This window comes from Wolffia australiana, chromosome 20 (genome assembly GCF_029677425.1).
Source record: "Wolffia australiana isolate 7733 chromosome 20, ASM2967742v1".
NCBI lineage: Eukaryota > Viridiplantae > Streptophyta > Magnoliopsida > Alismatales > Araceae > Wolffia > Wolffia australiana.
In genome coordinates, this window is record NC_135854.1 from 2551639 (window position 1) to 2576074 (window position 24436).

A 24436-nucleotide genomic window follows, 5' to 3' on the forward strand; every position below is an offset into this window, starting at 1 on the left:
ATAAATTTATTTGTCCCAAACAGCCTTTATAAATTGATTATGTAGACATAAGATGTTTGAACATGGGTTAATATCACGTGACAGTCCAAACTACGTCAAAACTCTGGGATCTAACCTTAGCTTTTTTTTTGGTACGGTATATCCCAAACTCACTATGTCGTCTGCGATATATCCTGGTGATGACGTGGAGTCCATCGTGGCTGCCAGGTGGATCGTCGACCAGTTTTTGACCTGGCAGAACCCACCTGGCAGCCACGCTGGACTCCACGTCATCACCGGGATATGTCGACCTGCCAAGGGTTTTCCGGTAAGAGAGAGAGGGGCATTCTAGAGAGAGAGAGAGAGAGGCGGGCTAGAGAGAGAGTACGGGCTAGAGAGAGGCGCCCGCCTCGCCGCCCTCCGGCTCCTCCCTCCACGCCTTCTCGATCCGCCGTTCGACCCCTCCCGGCCTCTTCCTTACCAACTCCCTGATCGACCTCTACGCCAAGTGTGGCGCGATCGACAAGGCCCGGGCGCTGTTCGACTGCTGTCCGACCCGCGACGCTGCCACGTGGACGGCTCTGATCTTCGGCTGCGCCATCAACGGCCGCGCCGGCGAGGCGCTGGCGCTGTTCGGGGAGATGACGTGGCCGAATCTGGTCACCTTCCTGGCGGCGCTGATGGCCTGCAGCCACGCCGGGCGCGTGGACGAGGCGCTGCGGCTGCTGCAGAGGATGCGGTCGGAGCACCGCCTCGAGCCGGGCGCGGCGCACTACGGCTGCATGGTCGACGCGCTCTGCCGCGCCGGCGACGCGCCGGCGGCAGCGGAGGTGGCCGCCGGCTCGCGCCGACTGCCGTCCTGTGGAGGATGCTGATGAGGGGGGAGGTTGGCGGCGCTCGGGCGGCGCGGCGGCAGTTACGGGATCTCGGGGCGGAGGCGGCGGAGATGACGCGGCGATGGGGAATGTGTATGCCGCCGCGGGGATGTGGGAGGAGAAGGAGGAGGCGAGGTCGGGGATCCAACTGCGGGATCATGGCCGGAGCGCGATCGAGATCAACAGCCGGATGTATGAGTTCGCCGCCGGGGATCGCCATCGGCATCGCCGGCGGAAGGAGCTTCTGGAGATTCTCCATCGCATTTCTCTGATCTCTTCCTCTTCGTTGTAGATTTGTGATTGGGACGACGATCATCACTGCCACATTGCTCGGATCAATCCTCCTCTTTGTTGTAGATTAGTGATGAGGACGACGATCTTCGCTAACGCATTCCTCGGATCAATCTTCCTCTTCGTTGTAGATTTGCGATGAGGACGACGATCTTCGCAGCATTATTGCTCAGATCAATCTTCCACTTTGTTGTAAATTTGCGATGAGGACAACGATCTTCGCTGACGCATTGCTCGAATCAATCTTCCACTTCGGTGTTAATTTGCGATGAGCACGACGATCTTCGCTGCTGCATTTCTGAGATCACTTTTCTTCTTCGGTGTTAAATTGCGATGAGCACGATGATATTCGCGGCCGCATTTCTCAGATCACTCTTCCAATTCGGAGTAGATTTGCGATGAGGAGGATGATGATTTCTTGGATCACTCTTCCACTTCGGAGTAGATTTGAGATGAAGACGACGATCGGTGCGGCCGCATTGCTCAGGTCTCTTCGTTTTCGTTGTATATTCGTGATGAGGATGACGACCTTCGCTGCAGCATTGCTCAGGTCTCTTCGGCTTCATCGTAGATTTCTGAGGAGAACGACGATCTCTACCTCAGAGTAACTCAGAAATCTTCTGCTCCGTTGTAGATTGGCGAGAAGAACATCACTCTTTGCCACCGGAGCTAAGATCTCTTCCACCTCGTTACAGAAATACAAGAAGAACGACGATCTTCGCAGCCAGCTTTCTCAGATTTCTTCCTCTTCCTTCTAGATTTTACGAGAAGAACAGCAATCTTCGGAGACGAGATTTCTCCAATTGCTTCGACTTCGTTGCAGATTTACGAGGATAATGACGATTTTCGGAGACGAGATTTCTACGATCTCTTCGACTTCGTTGCAGATTTACGAGGAGAACGACGATTTTTGGAGACGAGATCTCTACGATCTCTTCGACTTTGTTGCAGATTTACGAGGAGAACGACGATCTTCGCAGATGAGACTTCCATGTTCTTTCAAGGAATTTCTTTTTGGTACTTCTTCCACGAACTTATACCAAGACGCCGATCTCTGGAACGTCGTCTCGTGTTGCATTCTGGCAAGAATGCATTCTTAGAATGAGAAACGTACCCCGGGAGACGTTCTTTCCCGGACTGCATTCTCGCTCTCTTTCTCTCTCCCCCCCCCACTCTTCGTTCATAAATTTCCCGCACTCTCCCGCGCGGGTTTGGTCGGGTCTCCCTTTCTCTCTCTAAAAAATGCCTCTCTCTCTCTAGAACACCTCTCTTTATCTCCCTAGAACCTCTCTCCTTCTCTCTCTCTCTCTAGATCGCCTCTCTCTCTCTAGAATGCCCCTCTCTCTCTCTTACCGGAAAACCCTTGGCAGGTCGACATATTTCGGTGATGACATGGAGTCCAGCATGGCTGCCAGGTGGGTTCCGCCAGGTCAAAAACTGGTCGACCATCCACCTGGTAGCCACAATGGACTCCACGTCATCACCAGGATATATCGCAGACGACTTAGTGAGTTTGGGATATACCGTACCAAAAAAAGCTAAGGTTAGATCTCAGACTTTCAACCTGGTTTGGACTGTCACGTGATATTAACCCTTTGAACATAGGTTAATAGAGTGGGAAAATCATTTATTGATCTCATTATAATTATGAATATCACATAAGACTGATCACATATGAATATAAGGGTTAATATCACGGTACAGCCCAAACCAGGTTGAAAGTCTGCGATCTAACCTTAGCTTTTTTTTTGGTATGGTATATCCCAAACTCACTAAGTCGTCTGCGATATATCCTGGTGATGACATGGAGTCCATCGTGGCTGCCAGGTGGATCGTCGACCAGTTTTTGACTGCGTAACCCACCGCAGCCACGCTGACTCACGTCATCACCGGGATATGTCGACCTGCCAAGGGTTTTCCGATAAGAGAGAGAGAGAGAGAGGCTTTCTAGAGAGAGAGAAGGAGAGAGAGGTTTTAGAGAGAGAAAGAGAGGTGTTCTAGAGAGAGAGGCATTTTGTACAGAGAGAAAGGGAGAGAGACCCGACTGAAGTCTGGCAGAATGCCTCTCTCTCTAGAACACCTCTCTTTCTAGAGAGAGAGAGAGGTCGGGTCTCTCTAGAGCGCCTCTCTCTCCCTTTCTCTCTCTATAAAATGCCTCTCTCTCTAGAACACCTCTCTTTCTAGAGAGAGAGAGAGGTCGGGTCTCTCTAGAGCGCCTCTCTCTCCCTTTCTCTCTCTAAAAAATGCCTCTCTCTCTCTAGAACACCTCTCTTTATCTCTCTAGAACCTCTCTCCTTCTCTCTCTCTCTAGATCGCCTCTCTCTCTCTAGAATGCCCCTCTCTCTCTCTCTTACCGGAAAACCCTTGGCAGGTCGACATATTTCGGTGATGACATGGAGTCCAGCATGGCTGCCAGGTGGGTTCCGCCAGGTCAAAAACTGGTCGACCATCCACCTGGCAACCACAATGGACTCCACGTCATCACCAGGATATATCGCAGACGACTTAGTGAGTTTGGGATATACCGTACCAAAAAAAAAGCTAAGGTTAGATCGCAGACTTTCGACTTGGTTTGGGTTGTACCGTGATATTAACCCTTAATATAATTATTTTCCTCACGTGAGAGGAAAATAACTTACTTCATAAAATCATATAGGGTTAATAGCACGAAATGTTCCAAACTTTTTCAAAAATCTGAGATATATCCCAAACTATTTTTTTGTCACGGTATATCCCAAACTCTCTAAGTGGACTCCGACATATCCCGGTTATGACGTGGAATCCACCGTGGCTGCCAGGTGGATTTCTGGCCAGATTTTAACCTGGGCAGAATCCACCTGGCAGCCACGGTGGATTCCACGTCATAACCGGGAGAGAGAGAGAGAGAGAGAAAATATTCTAGAGAGACCCGACCAAATCGAATCGCCCGAGAGAGAGAGGAGGCACAGAACAGAGACATAGACAAAGAGAGAAGGGAAGGTGGAGAGAGAGGAAGAGAGTGAGAGGTGGGGGGGGGGGAGAGAGGAAGGGCGTCAGATTTTACGCGTTGTTTGCGGTGAAATTCTTGGCGGTTTCTTCTTCGATGTGGGAGTTCCACGATCTAGGGTTCGTTATGTTCGTCAGGGGCTTCCTTTTGTGTTTGTCTTTGTTAGACCTAATAGCCGGCTTTGCTCAGTGAGAAACAGTCTGTATTGAATGTTGGATCTTGTTTATTAGAGAGGCTTGCTCGTCTAGGGCATCTGATTATGTCGTAGTGGATTCCTTTTGGCTTGGACTTGGTTAGATCTAAATTTTTCTTTTTCTCTCCCAACTCTCTTTCTCTCTTTCCCTCTAAATCTTCTTATTCTGCACCTCGATTTTGTTTTATTCTATTTCTTTTTGTTTTAATTCTTTAAAATGTAATTCTGTTTTTCTTCTTTTACATTCTAATTGAGACTTAGATTATGAGAGGAGGGGAGAGACAAAGAGAAAGCGAGGGCCGAAGACAGAGACACAGAGAGAACGATAGAGGAAGAAAGACAGAGAGTGAGAGTGGAAGAGAGAGAAATAGAAAGAAGGAGAGGGGAAGAGAGACAAAGATAGAGCGAGAGGGGAAGACAGAGACAGAGAGAGAGCGAGAGAAGAAGAAAGACAGAGAGTGAGAGTGGAAGAGAGAGACAGAGAAAGAAGGATAGGGGAAGAGAGACAAAGAGAGAGCGAGAGGGGAAGATAGAGACAGGGAGAGAACGAGAGTGGAAGAAAGACAGAGCGTGAGAGTGGAAGAGAGAGACAGAGAAAGAAGGAGAGGGGAAGAGAGACAAAGAGAGAGCGAGATGGGAAGACAGAGATAGAGAGAGAGCGAGAGAGGAAGAAAGAGAGAGAGTGAGAGTGGAAGAGAGAGACAAAGAGAATGAGAGGGGAAGAGAGACAAAGAGAGAGCGAGAGGGGAAGATAGAGACAGAGAGAGAGCGAGAGAGGAAGAAAGACAGAGCGTGAGAGTGGAATAGAGAGACATAGAAAGGAGAGGGGAAGAGAGACAAAGAGAGAGCGAGAGGGGAAGACAGAGACCTTCTCCAATATCTTCACTACCCTAGCCAAGGATTTACTGCATCATCTTCCTTGACTCAATCTCCTGTGCCGGATGATCCTGTCTTGAACACTCAACCATCTCCGTCAGCTTCTACTTACACCTAACCCATGACTTGTTTAAATCGCGTGGTTAGATACTCGTAAGTTGTAGTCAAAACTCAACCGTCCATCCACGAGATGTCTTTGGTGTCTCAGGTCAGTTGATGACTTATACTACTGCGACATAATCAACCTAATTTACGTTTCGGTATAACTTCATTTAGAAATTCTTTGGATCAATTCAATGAACTCTTTCTCCAAAGAACACTCCCTATTTGTCCTTAGTGTCGCCACATTACAAGCCACATGATCATCTATACTTATCGTATAAGTCATTTACTACTATTTTATCTAGATTATTTGTTGTCCATCTCGATTATCCATCAAATAAGAATATTTAGAATACCTTTTTAAAGACTAGCAATCATTGTATTATGATCTCATCATAATTCACTAGGTCATTATTGGAAATCATTGCATGTATGCATGGACTTCATTATAAACTTCACACTAGAATAATAATAAACATAATATTTTATTCAATAAAATTAAATAAAAATACGATGGTGTGATTTGGCTTGACGGCTACATAATTTCCAATAGTATCAAGACATCATGTTTTCTCATTGGGTTTGTTAATGTGATCCCATAGTAAATTCCATGAGTTAATCAATAGCTATAGTGCACACATGTTAAGCATATGACTCAAAACCTTATCTAAGTTAACTCTCATTCTAGATTCATAGAGGTCGGTACACATTATATATTAATCAACCTCTTGAGACTGGATCACTACTTGCAACATAAGAATGATATGATGGATAATATGTGGCTGTCAAGCCAAATCACACCACAATATTTTTATTTGAGTTCATTGAATAAAATATCACATTCTATATTCTTCTAATGTGATGTTTATAATGAAGTCCATGAATATGAGCAACGAGCGAATGAATTATCATGACATCATAATAGAATGATTTCTAGCCATTAAACAAGTATTATAAAGATTACTATTTGATGGATAGTCGAGATGGATATTGAATTATCAAGATAGAACAACACTATATAATCGTACTTATACAATAAGTATAACACTTCATGTCCTTAATGTGGTGACACAAAGAACATATAGTGGGTGCTCTTTCAAGAAAAAATTCACTAAATTGATCCAAAGAATCCCATAATGGTATTATATCTAGACGTCAATCAAGTTTATTCATATTACGGTTGTATAAGTGATCCTGTGACCTGAGACACCAAGGACATCTTGCGGATGGACAACTATACGTTGACTACAACTTACGAGTCTTTAAATAAGTCTGGATCTTGTCCCTTCAGATATCGACTACAATGATGATGACATTGTCCCTTCAGGGATCGACAACATGGGGTAGGATGATGATATTGGATATCAATTGCTACAATGCATGTTAGTTTAGGTGGCCAAGGAATAACCTAAAAGGGGGAGGTGAATTAGGTTCTCTATTTATATTATATTTTATTTTAATTATACTATGAAGTTTTTTCTCATGAAATGAGGTAAGGGAAATGGGAGACTGATAAACTCAAATAAGGGTAGTCATTTCCATGCATTATTCATTTAAATCTCCTAAAAGTAAGTACAACATTGCCAAAAATGCTTATTTTGCATAGTAATGAGATCATGCCTTTTCACTTTCCCAAAGATTAAAAAGCTTACATTTTGTACTTAATTAATGTTTCCATCAATGCTTTGACATGCATTTCACAAGTTACACAGTTTTGGATTTACTTATAAGAGGATTTGAGGGATATTTCTAACCCCCACTTGACTCATTGAGTCAAGTGGGACATGAATCTAACGAATTCCCTAGTGTGTTGACTCTTCAGGTCAAGGTTGACTTTTGATGGTCATAAAATTACGAAATTTTATGGAGAAGACAAGACAGAAGTCTTGAGGCTTGGGACAAAATTTCAAGTCAAAAGGAGCAATCAAGAAAAAGATGCATGCTAACCAGCGGAGTTGACTCAATCGATAGGCTTGGTATAAAGGAGCTTGAAGGAGACCTTCTAGAATGTCCTTGGAGGCTTCCAGGTTGATCAAGGCACATGAGGGTGACTCCAGCTGGCAGATCCTGGTTGGAGGAGAGCCCAGGGTCGAGATCCAGCCCAGGATCCATGAGGTGGAATGCATCCACCCATCCATTCCAGCCCAAATCCAAGGGCTAGAGATGACTTGTAACTAACTCTAACCAACTTGTTCTTTTCCCTCCAAATTCGACCTGGAGGGAAAGAATCTGGTTGGTTGGGGTCTAATCACCTGGATTGATACCTCAAGAACTCAATCCTAGACGTTTATCCATAATCCAACCACCAAGAATGGCTAAAACTAACACATGTACCCCTATAAAAGGGACCCCCTCACCCTCCTTGAGGGCATCCAAGAATTCAGTATTGCTTTGTTCACTTTCTTTATTTTCTGAGCTTGTTCCTGGGTCCACCTTCATTCTGGAGGTGCAAGGAGTCTTCTAGGAGCGTCCTGGATCTCAAGCTAGTTGGTAGGGAGCTGGAGAGACAACCTTGGGCCCTTTGGGGTATGACAAAAAAGGTTACGTGCTTCTTCTCATCCTATCTCCTCCTGGAATTTTCCAAAGTACCTTAGACAGATAGCCAACGTCTCAAGCTTTCCAACGCCTACTCACACGTGTCAAACCGATATCTGGAACTGCAGATATCATCGTTTTGGTCCACCCCACGTGAGAGGACCCCCGCCCGCGAGACCAGCGGCGAAGCGCTGAAGCATCATCGCACAAGAGACCCTTCCGCCGGCCCATTCAGTGGCAGAAGCGCCCACATTGTGCGCTATCTCTCTCTTACTCTCCTTTTCTCACTCAATTAAATTCAGAATTTTTTATCTCTCCCTAGAGATGATAAAAAATTCTCAAAAATCATTCTCAATCTAAACTTTCTACGAAAATTTTTTCACACTTGGTAAAATTCATATCATCCTTATTAATTGAATATTAACCTTCCTAATCACTAAAAACATTACAAAAAAGGTTTATATGAATCTTGAACTTGCAATACTAATTGAAATTCATCCTAACTAGCTACCTAGCTCCCTGAGGGATCGACCCTTACTAAAATACTACTAGTAAGGAAATAAAATTGTTGATTGGTACTTAACTATCCTTACAAACGACTTAAGATCAAATTTTACCCCTTAGTTTGGACCAATCAGAGACACAGTTATTTTTTTTAGACAGTTTAGGCTAATCCTTAATGTTGTCTGGGTTATCCGTCCCGAGGTGATGGTGTGCCCTAACCGAGTGATGTAGCCCAGAAGCCCATTTTCTGAGGCCCATTAGCAAGTTGTGGCTCAAGAAGGAGATTCTTCTAGAACTGACAGGATTTGCAGAAATATACCTAGAGCCCCTCAAAATCTTCTGACAGGATTTTCCCTAACAAGATCTTCTTACAAGATTATCGCTGACAGGATTTTCCCTGACAAGATATTCTGACAAAATTATCTCTAACATGATTTTCTCTGACAAGATCTTCTGACAGAATCCTCTGTAAGATTCTTCTTCTACCAGGGTATCTCCTCTAACTTGTCAGATCTGCATATCTTCTTTTTTGTCCCATCAGGATCTTCTTGAGCCACACAAATATCTCTTGACAACTTCCATAGGCCACAGAATCTATAAGATATCTCTGCTCAGGCCTGGCAGGCTGCTTATCCTCTATTTTAGCTTGACATAATTATTTTTTTCAATGTTTTGACTTGTCTTGTCTTGGGTACAATCATTATGGATGACCCTACACTTCTTGTGTCCTATACAAGGCCCCCATGTATCCCTCAATGAGCATTATTTAAATTTATTATCTTGTTGAAACTGTTGTTTCTCCCCTCTGAGTGTTCTCTTTGTTAGAGAGTACTTATGTGCTTATAGATTCAAGTACAACCCCTTGTAGATTCAAGGGTTGGAGAGGCTAGTTCTGTGGATTCTGGACTTAGCTACTTCAAGTAGAGCAAGGCTTGTGGACTCAAGTCGTGTTCCTACATCTTTCGTGTACTAAGGCTGCGTCACCGAGTTTGTGTGAATGCCCCCTAAGCAAATCACTTGGAAATAGGGTTGAACAAGGATACCAAGAAAAAAGAAAAAGTTGATGAAGCTTTGTCGTCCTCAACCCTCAAAGGCTTCCACAGAATGATGTTGCTCAATCTTCTTCAACTTAGCCCCCAAAGCCTTCTTCTTACGGCCCCCAAAGCCTTAACCTGAGTGATCACAAAGATGTAGCAATAACAATATATCTCTGAATAATATATTATCCTCAACAGCACTTAGTATTGATGGCTACTCAAAATAGTATTCAAGACAATGATCAATTTTAAGTATTTCAACAATAAAACTTTTAGGTCAAAATCTTATTAATTTAGAGACAAAGAGTCATAAATAACTATGACTTCCCTTCAGTAATAACTCATTGTTTGTGGTCGTTATTTCTTCAGTCCTCTTCTCCTCCACGTTTTTCTTCGCATAAAATTTTCGATTCGCGTTTGACCTTTGATGCTTAAAATTCTAATATCTTTTTAATCCTGCACCAAATTAAACGATTTCACCTAGAACGGTTTCGTAACACAATTTCGCACAACTTTTATCTCACACAAAGTAATAAAAAAAAGAGAGAAATATCCAGATACCAATTTTTCAAAGTACTTTGTTTACCACTCAATTCCTCCGTGTCCAACTTTAAACCTGTGTAACTCTTTCCAAAATCAACCAAATGATGTGATTCAAATTTCTTTAGTTTTGTATGGATGTTAGCAACAATTCATATGTTGAACAAAAACTCAAAATCAATACTTACGGAGTTTCAAATCTCTCTCGAAGCTGATAAAATTTTTATGTGTTCGGGTCAATCAGAGGTTCGGCTTGCTTCTCCCCCACCCTTTTTAGCGTTCTGGGGTAATAAGTACCCATCCAGATGGAGGGGGGTGAAATAAGTGTCGAAGGTTTATCCAGTTTTCATACCAATAAAATAAGCTCGGTTTTCATCTTCATTTACTTCGTAACCCTCTCGTAAACTCGCCCCTTCTACTCCTAAAGTTGCGTCCGCTCGTAAACTCGCGCCTTCTTCTAATTCAGGTATTTTGCCCTCAATAACAGGCATAAACTACGCTATAACAATGTAAATCCAAGTTCATTTACATATCAAGATAGGGAACCATACATACCTGCCCCTATCAGTAGAGAGTAGAGACTTTCAATTACCCTACACCTTCCAAACAAATCATTATGATGATGATGATGGCAAAATTGTCCTTTTAGATACCGATGACCTCTGCTCGGATGATGATATCAGATATTAATTACGCTAGTACAGCTATCAGATACCCACGGCGATATCAGATATCAGATATCCGAATAGGAACACAAGGTTTTTTGCATCCAATTACATGCATTATCCAAAGTATAACAACGTAAATCCAAACTCAATCACATATAAAGAGTGGGAACCCTAAATACAAAATGACACACATGCCCCTATCAGCAGAGAAGAGACCTTCGGAACAGCTATAGTGCAGGGACACGGACAAGACAATTTTTTTGTCTCGCGACAAAAAAATCATCCCGTTCGAGGATACCAGACAAATTTTGGGACAAAAATTCCTCCCAGGGACCACCGGACCGGACGGTTTTCGTCCCGTGGGACGAAAAAATCATACGTTTGGAGGTCTCCGGACGATGGACAGACGAATCTGGATGGAAAACTGCCGGATTCATATCCGACGGTTGAAATGTTGCCACGTGGCCTCGCTATGACAATTTGCATCAAAGTCCCTGTATTTTAAGCTATATTAATATATTAAAAATATAAAATGTATTTTTTCATCCGGGACGAATTTCGAGACGAAAATTTGTTGTGGGAGGACTGGACGGGACGAAAAACCGTCCCGAGACTATTGAACAGGACAGTTTTTTTGCTGGTGGACGAAAAACAGTCCCGTCCTTCGTCCCTGCGCAAACGTCGGACGTAGGACGGGTCGAAATTCGTCCCGTCCCGTCCTTCGTCCACGATCCGGAACTATGTGAACAGCTCCTTCCCTTATTATTAATTATTATTTCTTCCAAAGTTAAATTCAAAACGTTGCGTTTTCTTGACTTCTTGCGTTCCTCACGCTACGTTTGTGGTTTGCGTCCGCGCCACCTGTTTCCACATCCATCGTCGATTTCTAGTCGAAAGGTTGGATTTTGATTCGTATTTCTTGTTGGGCCGATCCTCCTACCCTCTTCCTCTCGTGGGTTTCGCTCTTTTTTAATCAGAACTCTCGGAGATCTCCGGAACCCTAGAGCAACCACGCGCCATGGCGACGTTCAACGAGGCTCCGCCCGGCGATTTGAAGGCCGGGGAGAAGATCTTCAAGACGAAATGTGCGCAGTGCCATTCCGTGGAGAAGGGAGGGGGCCATAAACAGGGTATTTTTCTCGACTTTCTTCGACCCACTTTTTGATTCCGCCGTTTTGATCGGTGTAAGTCGTTTCTTCTACGGTTAAATGATCTGGCTTTTCTTGGAGTTTATTATCTGATCTTCTGTTTAGTTTCTTAAATTTCGTGATGACGGTATTCTGGTGTTGAATTGCCCAAACCCTGGAAGGTATTGTGCGGCCCAGTGTCATTTTTTTGGGTTCACCGAATCCTTTGCTTAGATCAAGGGTTGGGTTTCATTAGTTCTATTTCTTGCAGATCTTCCGTTTATTTCCTTCAGATTTGATTCTGATGTTATCTCGCTCACGCGTATACCATCAACATATATTTAAGATTTACTAAATAACGAGGAAAGATAATGTTTACCTAGTTATCATTTTTATGGCATCATAAAGTGTAGATTTTCTGATTAACCTCTCGCTTAGGTCATAGTATTTGTTGGATCAGGGGTTATATCTCATTAATTTTTTGGCATAATATTTGTTGGATCAGGGGTTCTATCTTTTTAAGTTATGGTCATAATATTTGTTGGATTAGGGGTTCTAACTCATTAATTTTCTTTTCTTGGAGGCTATTAAAACTCATTCTTGAGCTAATTTGCGTATGATCTTCGATTTTCTTCTTTTTTCACTTATCAGGACGGTTTTCCTTTAACCCTTGTTACTTAATATTGAATCAAATTGCCACAACGGTAGTAAGTATCTAATTGGGGAAAATATTCCTTATTCATCACATCCGTTGCTTATTCCATGAAATACTTAGTTGGATCAGGTTTTTCCTCTCTTGGAGGTATTTGATTATTATTCTTGAAGAAGTTATCTCGGTCTAACTTTTTTCTTCATGTAAATTCCGTTCAGTAGGTACCTTCTTTCACTGTGACACTTATATATGGTACTAAATAAAAATAACAGTAAAAATATAATGAATGTCTTATCATCTCTCTGCTTCTGAGGGAAATAGTCCTCATTTACACATATGAAGTTTTTTGAATCGAGGTTTGGAGTAAATTAGTTCTCTCTGGTAAATATATTGTCAAATCGTCACTATTAGTCTTTTGTTTTTCTCAAGCTTTTGGTCCCAGATTTCGAGCAACTCTTTCAATTATTATTGCTTGGAATGATTATAAATTCATTTCTTTATTGTTTATCTGCAGGGCCAAATTTGAATGGTCTCTTTGGCAGACAATCTGGAACAGGTGCTGGATATTCATATTCTGCTGCGAACAAGAACAAGGGAGTGCTGTGGGAAGAAACAACGCTGTACGACTATCTTCTTAATCCGAAGAAGGTACTGCACAAATTTTACTTAAATTAACGAAAAATGGATTTTACTCGGTTTACGAATTGATTTTTTAGTTATCATCAATTAGAGAGTTCTAAAATTTTCCTTTCTCTTATGCTAATAATCTTCCGTTGGTGATTTTATATTTTAGTATATCCCTGGGACGAAGATGGTCTTCCCCGGATTGAAGAAGCCGCAGGAAAGAGCTGATCTTATCGCATATCTCAAGGAGTCAACAGCGTGAGTGAATTTGCGCTCATGATAATCTGACATGGTGGCACATTCATTTTCGTCAATAAGACTCTTCAACCGCCCGCAATTCCGTCGGCTAAACTGATTTTTCTAAAACTCTACTTCAATCGTTTTGTTTTACTCATTTTGCCGAAATAAAACCGGCAGGCTTCAAGGCAGTGCATCAGTAGTTTCTTCTTAATTTTTCCTTGTTTGCCTGAATTTTTGCTAAAAGCATGAGTTGCTCAGGTTGGCGCTTTTCCTTGAATTTTGATGAGAATTCTTAGTGAGTTTATGTTTTTGGAATTATGGTCACAAATAATAGTTCAAATATAACCGCTTGCATATGAAAGCCATGCAACTTGTTTATTTTCTCTGGGAGGGTCACCGACTTTGTGTGATCTCCCCTATCCCTTTTTCAAAAAAAAACTTGTTGATTTTCTCCAGGACCAGTTTATTTTGTTAGAAATGAAGAAAATCTGGTTTCCAATCTGCGAATCAAAGTTCTTTCAAATCTGGGAATTATGAATTGGCAAGTTGATGGAGACAATATGAAATGAAGCCTGTAGCTTCATCCCATTCTTACCGAAGATAAATCCTTTCAAACAAAATGTAGAAAGATAAAAGAAGAATTAACTTTTCAGTGGAGTATGAAAATGAAACGAAATCTAAGGTGTCACAATTTCGCAGATTAATGTTGACATCTTTCTAGATATATCCTAATGCTGGTAGTGCAGTGAGATGACTTGCTCAGTTTAAAGGACTTCTAAAATACCAACGATGTGACTACGGTTGCTCTTTTTTATATGACCTCTATCAAACAAGACGAATGATAATAATAACTTCTCTTGATATGGTGACTGGATTAATGAAAAATTCCCAACTGCAGTGACTTCTCTTGAGTCTTCAATAATTGAAGCACATTAATTAGAATTTTTGACATTGTGAACTCCAGCATTCAAGAATTTTATATTAATCTTCATCTTAAATTTTTGACCAAAAATTCTAATGTGGTTCTTTAATATTCACAGACCAGTTAGGGCCTTGAATCGAAAGACCAATTTACCAGATCCTAACTTTTTGTGATAAAAAAGTCCAATTTACTGCTACCGGACAATAATAGAGGGGGGTCTAAAAGCTTATTTCACTGCTACTTAATCACCATGGTGAAGTAAATAATTTGAAGTTAATACTATCTCAAATTTCAATGTTTATTTGAGTGAATATTGTGATGTAACACGAGAAATGCGGGGATTGAATGGCTCACGTTACACACATGGAGGGTGAGGGCAGTCATGTTATATAGTGGAGACGACTAATGTGGACTTAATGCAAGTGATGATGCAATGATGAAATCATTGAGAAGTATAAATCCGGCGTCGACGGACACCAATGACCACTAGCCTACGGTAAGTGTGACCTTGGAATGCCACTAGGCTCCTGATGACCTGGACGATGGGTTGAGGGTGGACAGTGCGAGTACGACTTTGCCGCTCGTGCGCCAACCAAGATCGTACTGATAGAAACTTATTCCCACTGATGTATTCCTATTTATCACTAACCTAACCCCGGTAGTGGAGAAAACATTTCGGAGTCACTATATGAAATAATATAACTCTAAGTGGGAGTTTAGAACATACCAGTAGTGGTAGATGCAAGCAACGCTTGATTCGGCGGCAGTAGAAGGCGAGCTGCATGTAGTCCCGATGACAGTGCAGGTAGGTGTGGTGGCGCAATAAGGCGCGGCGACGGGCGTGACTGCGGTCGCAACGATGGGAGCGGCAAGGGGGGCACAACGACTAGCACAGCAGGGCTCGTCGCCGGCAAAGTAAAACAACAGCAGGACGCAGTGACGATAGAGCGCAGGCGGCGAGGCTGAACGGTAGCAACACGGCGCGGTGGTGGCACGGTGACAGCGCGACAACGATAGGGTTTTGCAGTGCGGCGTTGGCAGAGTGGGGCAGTGTAGCGGAACAGTAGCGGCAGGGCGCGGCAACAAGGAGTGGTGGTGCGGCAACATGGTGTGGCGGCGTGGCAGCGCGACGGTGGCCAGGCACGGCGGCAGCAGGGTGCGGCTGCGCGATGGTGCGACATCATGGCGTTGGCGAGGCACGACGTTAACAAGGCATGGTGGCGCAGCGGCGGCCAGGCACGGGGGCACGATGGCATGACGGCGGCGAGGCACGTAGCCGCTGCTGGCGGTTGCGGCTATGACTACGGTCACGGGCGTGACGGCGGCTGGCGGCTACAGCTGTACCGGAGTGGCTTCAACAGATGGTGTTGTTCACAAAGTGGAGGGTTTTGTTTTGTGGTGGTTTAGAAGGGTGTGTAAATGGTTTTTGTGGGGGGAGACAATCATATCCTTATAACTACGAGGCTAATTATTGATTTTAAATAATAATCCTTTTACATTTGAAAATGGTTTAGTCCTATGAATAATGGTAGAATGTGAATTCACAGAATTCACATAGATCTTGCCTTGAAACTTAGAGCTTCTAGTCTTTAGAGTTGAACTTAGGCCTCAAAGCTGGGTAAGAATACAATGTGTCATCTCCTAGAAGGTCCACTCCAATAGATTCTACTGGTTATTATCCTTGATGCTACATCCTTAACCACTTATTTCTAAGTTTTAAAAAGTCCTAGTCAGTGAGTCACTTGTCCTCTGCTTCAGTCCTATTCACTCAATATAAATCTCTCATCAAATTGTTGTAATTTGTTAAATTTAATTATAATTCAGTTTTGCGATATTTTTCTCAAATCAACTCAAAATCCAAATTAATAATGTTCACATCATACCCTTACTTTCAACTCTCCGCTTTGTTATAATACATGGGTTAGAAATATATGTAGTCGGCAAGCCAATAGCACATTCAATATCTCGTTCCATGTTCATTGATAAAACATATTCATTATAGTGCACATATGATGCATATAATGAAATCCATGAATACATCATCGGACTTAATGAATCATGATAAGATCGTAATACGGAGATCATTAGTCTTCAAACATATATTCTAAATATTCATATACGAAGGATACTCAAAAAGGATATCGAAGTACCTAGATAGAATTGCACTATCTAGCCTCACTCATATTATGAGTATGGCTCGTCCCTTAGCCATTAGTGTGAAGACACTAAGGATATATAGTGGATGGTCTTATTGGAAAGAGATAACTGAATTGATCAATATGAATCCCTAAATGGTATTATACTGAACTATCAATTAGTTTTACTCACATCACGGTCGTGTAAGTGATCCCTAGATCTGAGACACCAAAGACGTCTTGTAGATGGACATATATCCTTAATGTCCCTAATCATTGAATTCTAAATAGTCTTAGTCCGGTTGCATTTAGAAGTTTACGAGTATGATTGAGTTGTTAAGATGGGATCGTCCACCTTCGGAATAAGAGGTGACAGCTCAAGGAAGATGATGTGATGAAGTCCTTGGCCAACACAGTGAAATATTAGAGAAGAGTTCTCCGGCGATTTTCGAATACATCAGTACTAACTCAAATGACCGATTAGGATTTTCGAATATACCCTAAGTCATCCTAGGAGCGTAAAATGGAGGAGTGATTATACATACACGATAACCGATGACGAACATGTTCCATGTGTAAGTTGATACCCACTCCATTGTATCTTCTAGAGCACAAGGTGTAGCTTGGCACCCTTTGTGTTAGAGATTCAACCTATCCGATTAGGCTAAATCGATCCAACATTAATTAATCTATACGATGATATAGTTAATTAATTTGGAAGGCCAATTAAGGTTATTGGGCTGCTCGATTTGTTAACTAGACTGATACATGGGCCTAGAGGGTCACACGTAAATGTTCTTTTGGATGTCAGAAGATATACTTAAGTTTTGGGGGTTTTTATGAAAAATACCCACTTAGTATAAATAGGAAAAGGCCCTGAATGAAATTCACCCATGCCATAATTTTTTAGGGGCCTCCCCATTCTTCTTCCTTCTCCCCATGACTCCTCTCCATTCCCGTAACGACATTGACGGAGATTGAATGGGGATCATCAACGAGAAGGAGGAGATTCGACGTGCCGAAGATCGCATAGATATCTCCAAAGACTACACACTTGAGCAACTCAACTCGTCTCGCTCTAGGGCATAAGAAATCAAGGATGTGATCCGTGCCGAGATAATTCATGTAATCATTTTAATGATACTATTACGATTCTGTTATGAGTTTTCCGCTGCATGGAACCCTCATCTCCATCTAGATCAATGCCTTTAGAACCCACCAACATGAAGTCCTCATCCTAAACCAAAGCTTTTTTTCAAAAACACTTTATCTCAATCCTCATATCAGATGTGAATTCACCCTTTTTACATATACATGACAAGCTGTAGATTCCAAATATTTTCCTCTGTTTCTCTATAAAAAATCCAAATAAAATTACCCGTCATCATTCATGAACAAAATATTACTCAAGTCAAATTCTAACGTGAATTTCTCAAATTTCAGACTTTCAATAAAATGTTTAGGTCATTTTCCCCTAATTTAAGTATCTACTTGAGTTAGTTCAAACTCATTATGGTACTTTCATTATCACAAATAATATATTACTTTCCTTCTAATTTTATGTATTTTACATGTTTATTACCATTCAAATGATCATATATGCTTGTAATGTAATTTGAAATGATTTACCATATTATTGAATGAAACACTGATTTCCCCAATTTATGGTACTTTGACTGTATTTCTTCTCATTAAATTCATAAATAAACTAATTTTACATGTCGGAATATATTATTTTTCTTATCTAGATAGTTTTAGGCAGTAATGATATTTTTTGAATGGTGTTATGATGTTTTCCAATTTTACTATGCTTGAGTGGTTTAATAAGTCAAAAAATATATTTCTAATTGAAAGCACCCTTTTATTTGGTTTAATCCAGATTTCCAGATGTGTCAATTAGATTCATCTAGGTTTCTGATGAACTCAACTTTAGGACACTAATTTGTCATTGATATTTCAGCAAAGGCCATCCAGGGAAATAAATAATAATTTATAAACATTTAGTTATTAAATAATTTGAATATTTAGTAATGAGCAAAGTCTGTACAGGGAAATAAATAATAATTTAAAAGCATTTATTTATAAAATAATTTGATTAGTTAGTAATGAGCAAAGGCCGTCTCCATAGGTTACAGATAATAGGGTCTAAATAGCTTTCTCTATAGGGTGAATTTGAGAGCATAATAGGGTCTAAATGCAAATAAGAGGTAGCGCGAAGATGAAGATGGTGATCAGAGATTGGGAGAGTAAGTATTTAATAAGAGTAAGATGAGTCTTGCCACAAGTGGTAAAAAGTGGTTCGTGAACGAAAAGATTCAAAACAAGAGAGTAGGATATTGAAGATGTAAGGAGGTGACGATAAGACAGGATGAGAACCAAAGGGAAATATCTGATTCATGGTTTAATAGTAAAATTAGGTTTTATATAAGATAGGAGGTTTTGAAGGTTAAACATGATAGAGATAATGGGATGAGATGTAGTGGTGAAGATAGTGTAAGTAGAGGCTGACTGAGGAACACATAATGACATTGTGATGATGCAGATGATACGCGACGTGGATGCGAGATGATGATAGATGATGAATGATGGATCATGGTGAATAATGATGATGGAAATGATCTACCTCCTTGAACATGTTGAAGAACGATTAATCTAAGACAAGAGACAGAGCTTAGATCCCTATGTTCTCTTGGGATCAATTCATCTTCTAGATGCAATTCATCCTCCCCACTTCTCCAAGAACTAAATAAACCAAGAGCACTCTTGATGGACCTTGAAAACTTCATATTCTTTCATTCTGCCGCCCAAGGAGAAGTAAGCTAAAAGAGGTTTTTTACAAAGATCACACACTCAATTATAGATCCAAATATATTGGATGGATTGAGGACATAAAGACAAAGATAACCCAAAAAATTTAGCTCAATTGGAGTTTTGGATCGTCAGACATTAGGCCCTAAATTTGGATAATTCCTATTTGTTGATTTAATCCAAAGAGCTCTCTCTTCATTATCGTTAGTGATGTCATGTCATTTTTAGAGTTCTGTCTCAACATGGTATTAAATGGAATCATTGGTTCAGATTACCATGTGTCATCCTCAATTAACAGCTCCTGTCACACGTGTCACATCTTGGAAAATAAAAAACTAGATCATTATAATATTAGTATAATAATATGCATTATAACATATAGTAAAGTCAATGCACGTGTGCCTTGGCGGTGTTCCAGAGTGCATCACATCAACATGTGTTAAAAAAAAAGAGGACATGTGCATGTGACTTTTCTCGTGATACATCAGCCACGCCACTATTATTGACGGATCAAAGAAAGATTTTTTTAAAATTTTACTTTCCTTGGTGTCCGCATTGTATTTATTCCAGAGAAATAACTTTTTTTTGGGCCACACCAACACCTTGATATTCAAAAATAAGAAATAGAACTTTCAATATTAAATTCCATTATGACACTGCTAATAGCAATGCCATAACGGTTTGCTTTTAATGATTTGCTGATGCCAATCATCACTAAGGTTTAGTGATTGGCTGTCGCCAATCATTAACAAGTTGTAATGATTGGTTGTCGCTAATCATTCAGCGTAATCAGTGTTGGTTTTCATTTGAAAAATCAAGTAGTGACAGGTGGCACGGTAAAACTAAATCCAAAATTGCATTAATAATTCATAGAAATTTAAATATAAAACCCAAAGATAAATTTACACATATTCTAACTTTTAAAAAATCATATTTTTATGTATGAAATGTCAAATGATTCAGTAAAAACAATATTATGACTCAAAAGTTTATTTTATTTCAGAATACATTGTCAGAAAAATCCTTTAATGTGAATAAATATGTAAATATTATCATATTACCCTATTAACTACTTTTATTTTTCTGACCAATTATTGGAATTAGCAAACCATTGGTTGTGGCAAATGATTGGCGTTAAGCAACCATTAGATGTAGCCAATCGTTAATGTGTGTTATTCGATGAATTAATTTATTATTTATTTTACATTGAACAGTGCACAGCTAAAAGAAAAAAATATCTAAATTTTTTTCATAACAAATGTCCACTAACTCTTACAACATGTGGCATCACTTGATTTGATGAAGGAAAATAAAGAATGATTGTGTGGCAATTGTCTTATGTTTTATCCTTCATACGTACACGTGGAAGAGTGAAATAGGACGCATGGATCTTAACACCTAATGACTGATAGCTTTATGGAAAAATCAATTACACATATCTACGTATGTTTGAGTAGACATAATTTTATGCTAAAGGTTTACAGTTTATGTCAAAATCAAGGGACATGTTGTTGGATTTTCTCAGGCTTGATCCATCTTTGAAGCATAAAAATAAAGAGGAAATAATTTTATCAATATTTACATCACCTTATGTGGAACATGTTCTACCCTTACTTTCTCCTCGGGAGAATCTCTTTAAGCCATTCACTTGGCTGGCCTCGAGACGTATCCACACGATCAATGAGATGATGGATCTCGTCTTTTTATAAAATTCTTATTGAAGATCTGGTTGATCTACTCACAATCAAGTCTTGATAAATGAAATGAGTTTAGTGGGTTGAAAGGAATAAATGGGGAGGGGAACCTATGTTTGGCTAGCATGAGTACCTAAAATGGGTGCCCCCCTACATGTATACTTATTTAAGGCAAAATTCATAAAAATACTCACAACTTTAAGTCAATCAACCCTTTTAAATCTTGTGTGTGACCCTCTAGACCCATGTATCATTGTGCAGTTAATAACTTTAATGCCCCAATAACATTTATTGATCGACCTTACTAATTAACTATATCGGCTTACTAATTTGTTGATTAACATTATTAATCAAGGATCATTTTAACATAATTAATACATTAATTTTCCAACCTTTTGGGTGCCAAGATACACCTCATACTCTCTTATGGAATTGAACTCTCTTATGGAACCTTCACCGACGTTGGTTACCATTTGTGCATTATATTTTGTCTACGTGAGATTACCAAATGAAATAAGGCATGGTTAATTGTTAAAACCGTATACGTTATTCAGATATTACCCATGCATAATGGTGATCATTGAATAATATCTCCCCCAGTATCTCCACTAACCCAACTAAATATTTCATGCATCTTTTGTCTTGAGTCAATCTTCTCCAATACCGAGGGTATATTATCCCATCTTGACCACTTAATCACCTTTGCACACTTCTTTCTATTTTCAAAGGTAAAATATCTTTGAATCTCATTATTAAAGATTGGTACATGTTAGTCAAAATGTTGTCATCTGTGCACAATATGTCCTTGGTGTCTCATGTTAATTGATCACTCAATAGATTGTGACAGGAATAATCATGATTGACATTTAGGTATAATACCATTTAGGGATTAACACAAGTTAACTCCATAAACTCTTTCTCTAAAGAACACCCACCATATGGCCTAAGTGTATCCATGCTAATGGCCACAAAGATCAAGAACACTTTTTGTATAAATAGGATGACATAGAATTATTCTATCTACATAATTTGATGTTTGTATTGAGTATCCATCGAATATGAAAATTAAAATACACACTAAAAGATAAGTAATCACTGATAATATGATTGTATCATAATCCCTCTTGTTATTGCATGTATTGAGCGACTTCATTTAAATGAACCTAAACATAAAATGATAGTGTGATTGGCTTGACGACCATAGAATATCTCAAAAATGGTAGAATATTAATGGATTATCTTTCTGAACATGAATTAAAGAGGAGAGAGAATAAATTAACGATACAAATTATCTAACTTCAAATTGTAATAATTAATGATCTTGAAGGAGTTTTGGGTCGAAATTTTAATGGTAGTTTTGTCTTTACATCCTATACATCCATGGTCTAATATAAATAGACCTCCCATCAAACATAAAAAGGCAATATTGGAGTTTACTACTAACTATGAATAGTGGAATTACTTGCTCATTCAAAATTTCTCTTGAGTCCATTCTTGATTTTCAAGAGCAAAGGACTTAACACTGGAAATGTGATCAACACTCATGAGAATGCACAACTCAGCCCATTGGGCATGTGACGATGTGGTTAGTATAATATTTATCTTTTCTAGATTCATGTCTTCATTTGTTTTCCTAGGTTATTATCATTGAGGATAGCGTTTGTTTTACCATCCCACGTTCTACCATCAAGTTTACTACTTGTTGGCACATATCTGTTGCAATCTCCACCGCAACCCATGATAATAAGATGTTATCAATTGCCTCGTTATGCCATTTGTCAGTGTGCATGAATTGCAATATATGTTGAAATCAATGGCCCTATTTCCTTCATCCACTCTACTCCATTCATACTAACCACCATCAATCATTATGTGACACTATTGAATCACGCGTAATGGTATTTAATTAGAATCAACGATTACTTTTTACACTTTTAAATAAATTAGTTACAGATGAAAATTATTTTTCATTGACTTAGAATTATTTCGAGTACATTTTGGCTAGTTTGGCTTTATTAAAGTAAATTTAATTCCTTAAAAATATAATAACCTACAAATATAAATTAACTTAAAATTCACTTTTAATATTTTCCTTTTCTAGGTTTGACTTTTGCACAATTTTTTACTTTTAAAGAAAATATAAAAATTTTAAGATCATAACTCATAATATAGATTTTTAACTGTCATTTATGGTGTTTCATGTTGGGTTGTGGGGCTATAGTTTTGATGAATGAAAATTTATTTTCATCAGAAAAAAGCATTAGACCATTTCATAAATTATCATTAAAAGATGTAATGCAATGAATACCCTTTGGGGAAGTTTTTTCACCCATGGCTTTCTTCTAGGGAGAGTTTCTTCAAGGCAATCAATTGCTCGGCATCTAGTGGTATCCACACGACTAGAAGGTCGCTGGATCTCCTCTCCTTGTTCACCACTCGTTGAAGATCTTGTGACTATTCTGACCATCAAAGAGAAAGAAGACAATGGAGAATATAAAGAAAGAAGACAATGGGTGGCACCCAGATCTGGCTTGGTTGGGCAGCTAAAATAGGTCTCCCTTTACTTATACTTATTTAAGATTTTTTCTACAAAGCCATAAGATAAAGTATATCTTCCAACATCGTTTTAGTCTTATGCTTGTGAGCCTCTAGGCCCATATATAGTTCTAGTTAATAAGTTTAAGGCCTAATAAAATTTATTTTGCAACCTAATTGATTAATTATATCAACATATAGATTAATTAACAGATGATTGATTTAACCGAATTGATGGGTTAGGTTTATAGTTCGTGGGGTGCTAAGCTACACTCATGCCCAAAAAGATATTGAGAAGTCTTTTCACTATATTATGTAACCTTGTCTGTCATCGGTTATCATACATGTATAATCCTTCATCTGTGCGAGACTCTCGAATGACTTAGGGTATGTCTTAACTACTACCTTCGAGTATTAAAGGCTGAATTTATTGATGATTTAATAGAAATTAATCGCATGAAGATATTATTATCCGATGGTGATATCTTTTTTAAATGATGCGGTAAATATATCTAAAAGTTTAGTATTATTTTAAGTCTCAAGTCCTTGGCATAACAGCTAGTTTTTTCTCTTAATTCTTGAAAAGAAATTTTGAATTGATGGAAAAATTTAAAATATAAAAAATTAAAATTAAAATGATTATTATTTTATATTACTTATTCATAATCAATGAATATGACTCTTGGACTTTTGAAATATTAACATTATGCCCTTTCAGATTTCAAAGTTCATATATGCAGTTTTGAACCCTAATTTTAAAGCCCCCCTTTCTCCTTGCCCTTTGAAAATCGCAGTCCAAAAGTTGGAGAGATCTCTCAATTCCTAGAGCAATTTTCAAGAAATTTTTTAGCATTCTTTGAAGAGATCATTTGTTGGTAACATCAATCCAAGTCCATAGAACTTGGAATCATGGTTTTTGGTGTAGGGTATTTCAAGATTCAAAGAAAGGAAGGCTGGGATCTGAACTTCGCACATCCTTGATCCTGTGATAAGTTTATAATTTTTAGTATATGATATCGTCAGCTGACATCTGACATTTGATATTTGAATTGAAGATTAAGCTTTGAGGGCATTTTTAGCACAGTGCTTTAATGTGTGTTTTGATGAATGTTC

The 24436-nt window shown here is 39.5% G+C and overlaps 1 protein-coding gene across 1 annotated transcript; it reads left to right on the top strand.

The window, feature by feature from the left end:
- The first annotated feature begins 11524 nt into the window (after window positions 1-11524).
- Window positions 11525-13506, top strand: LOC144716166 (cytochrome c). The gene is made up of 3 exons (XM_078591239.1): window positions 11525-11716; window positions 12880-13013; window positions 13159-13506. The coding sequence occupies exons 1-3, from the start codon at window positions 11605-11607 to the stop codon at window positions 13249-13251; spliced, it is 339 nt and encodes a 112-aa protein (XP_078447365.1). The 5' UTR covers window positions 11525-11604; the 3' UTR covers window positions 13252-13506.
- Window positions 13507-24436: the final 10930 nt, after the last annotated feature.

Excerpts from the sequence above, each read along its gene's own strand:
- LOC144716166 (XM_078591239.1), top strand. The coding sequence starts at position 11,605 with ATGGCGACGTTCAACGAGGCTCCGCCCGGCGATTTGAAGGCCGGGGAG. Across the intron at positions 11,717-12,879 it reads GGGAGGGGGCCATAAACAGG|GGCCAAATTTGAATGGTCTC; the intron begins GTATTTTTCTCG and ends GTTTATCTGCAG. Across the intron at positions 13,014-13,158 it reads ATCTTCTTAATCCGAAGAAG|TATATCCCTGGGACGAAGAT; the intron begins GTACTGCACAAA and ends TTTATATTTTAG.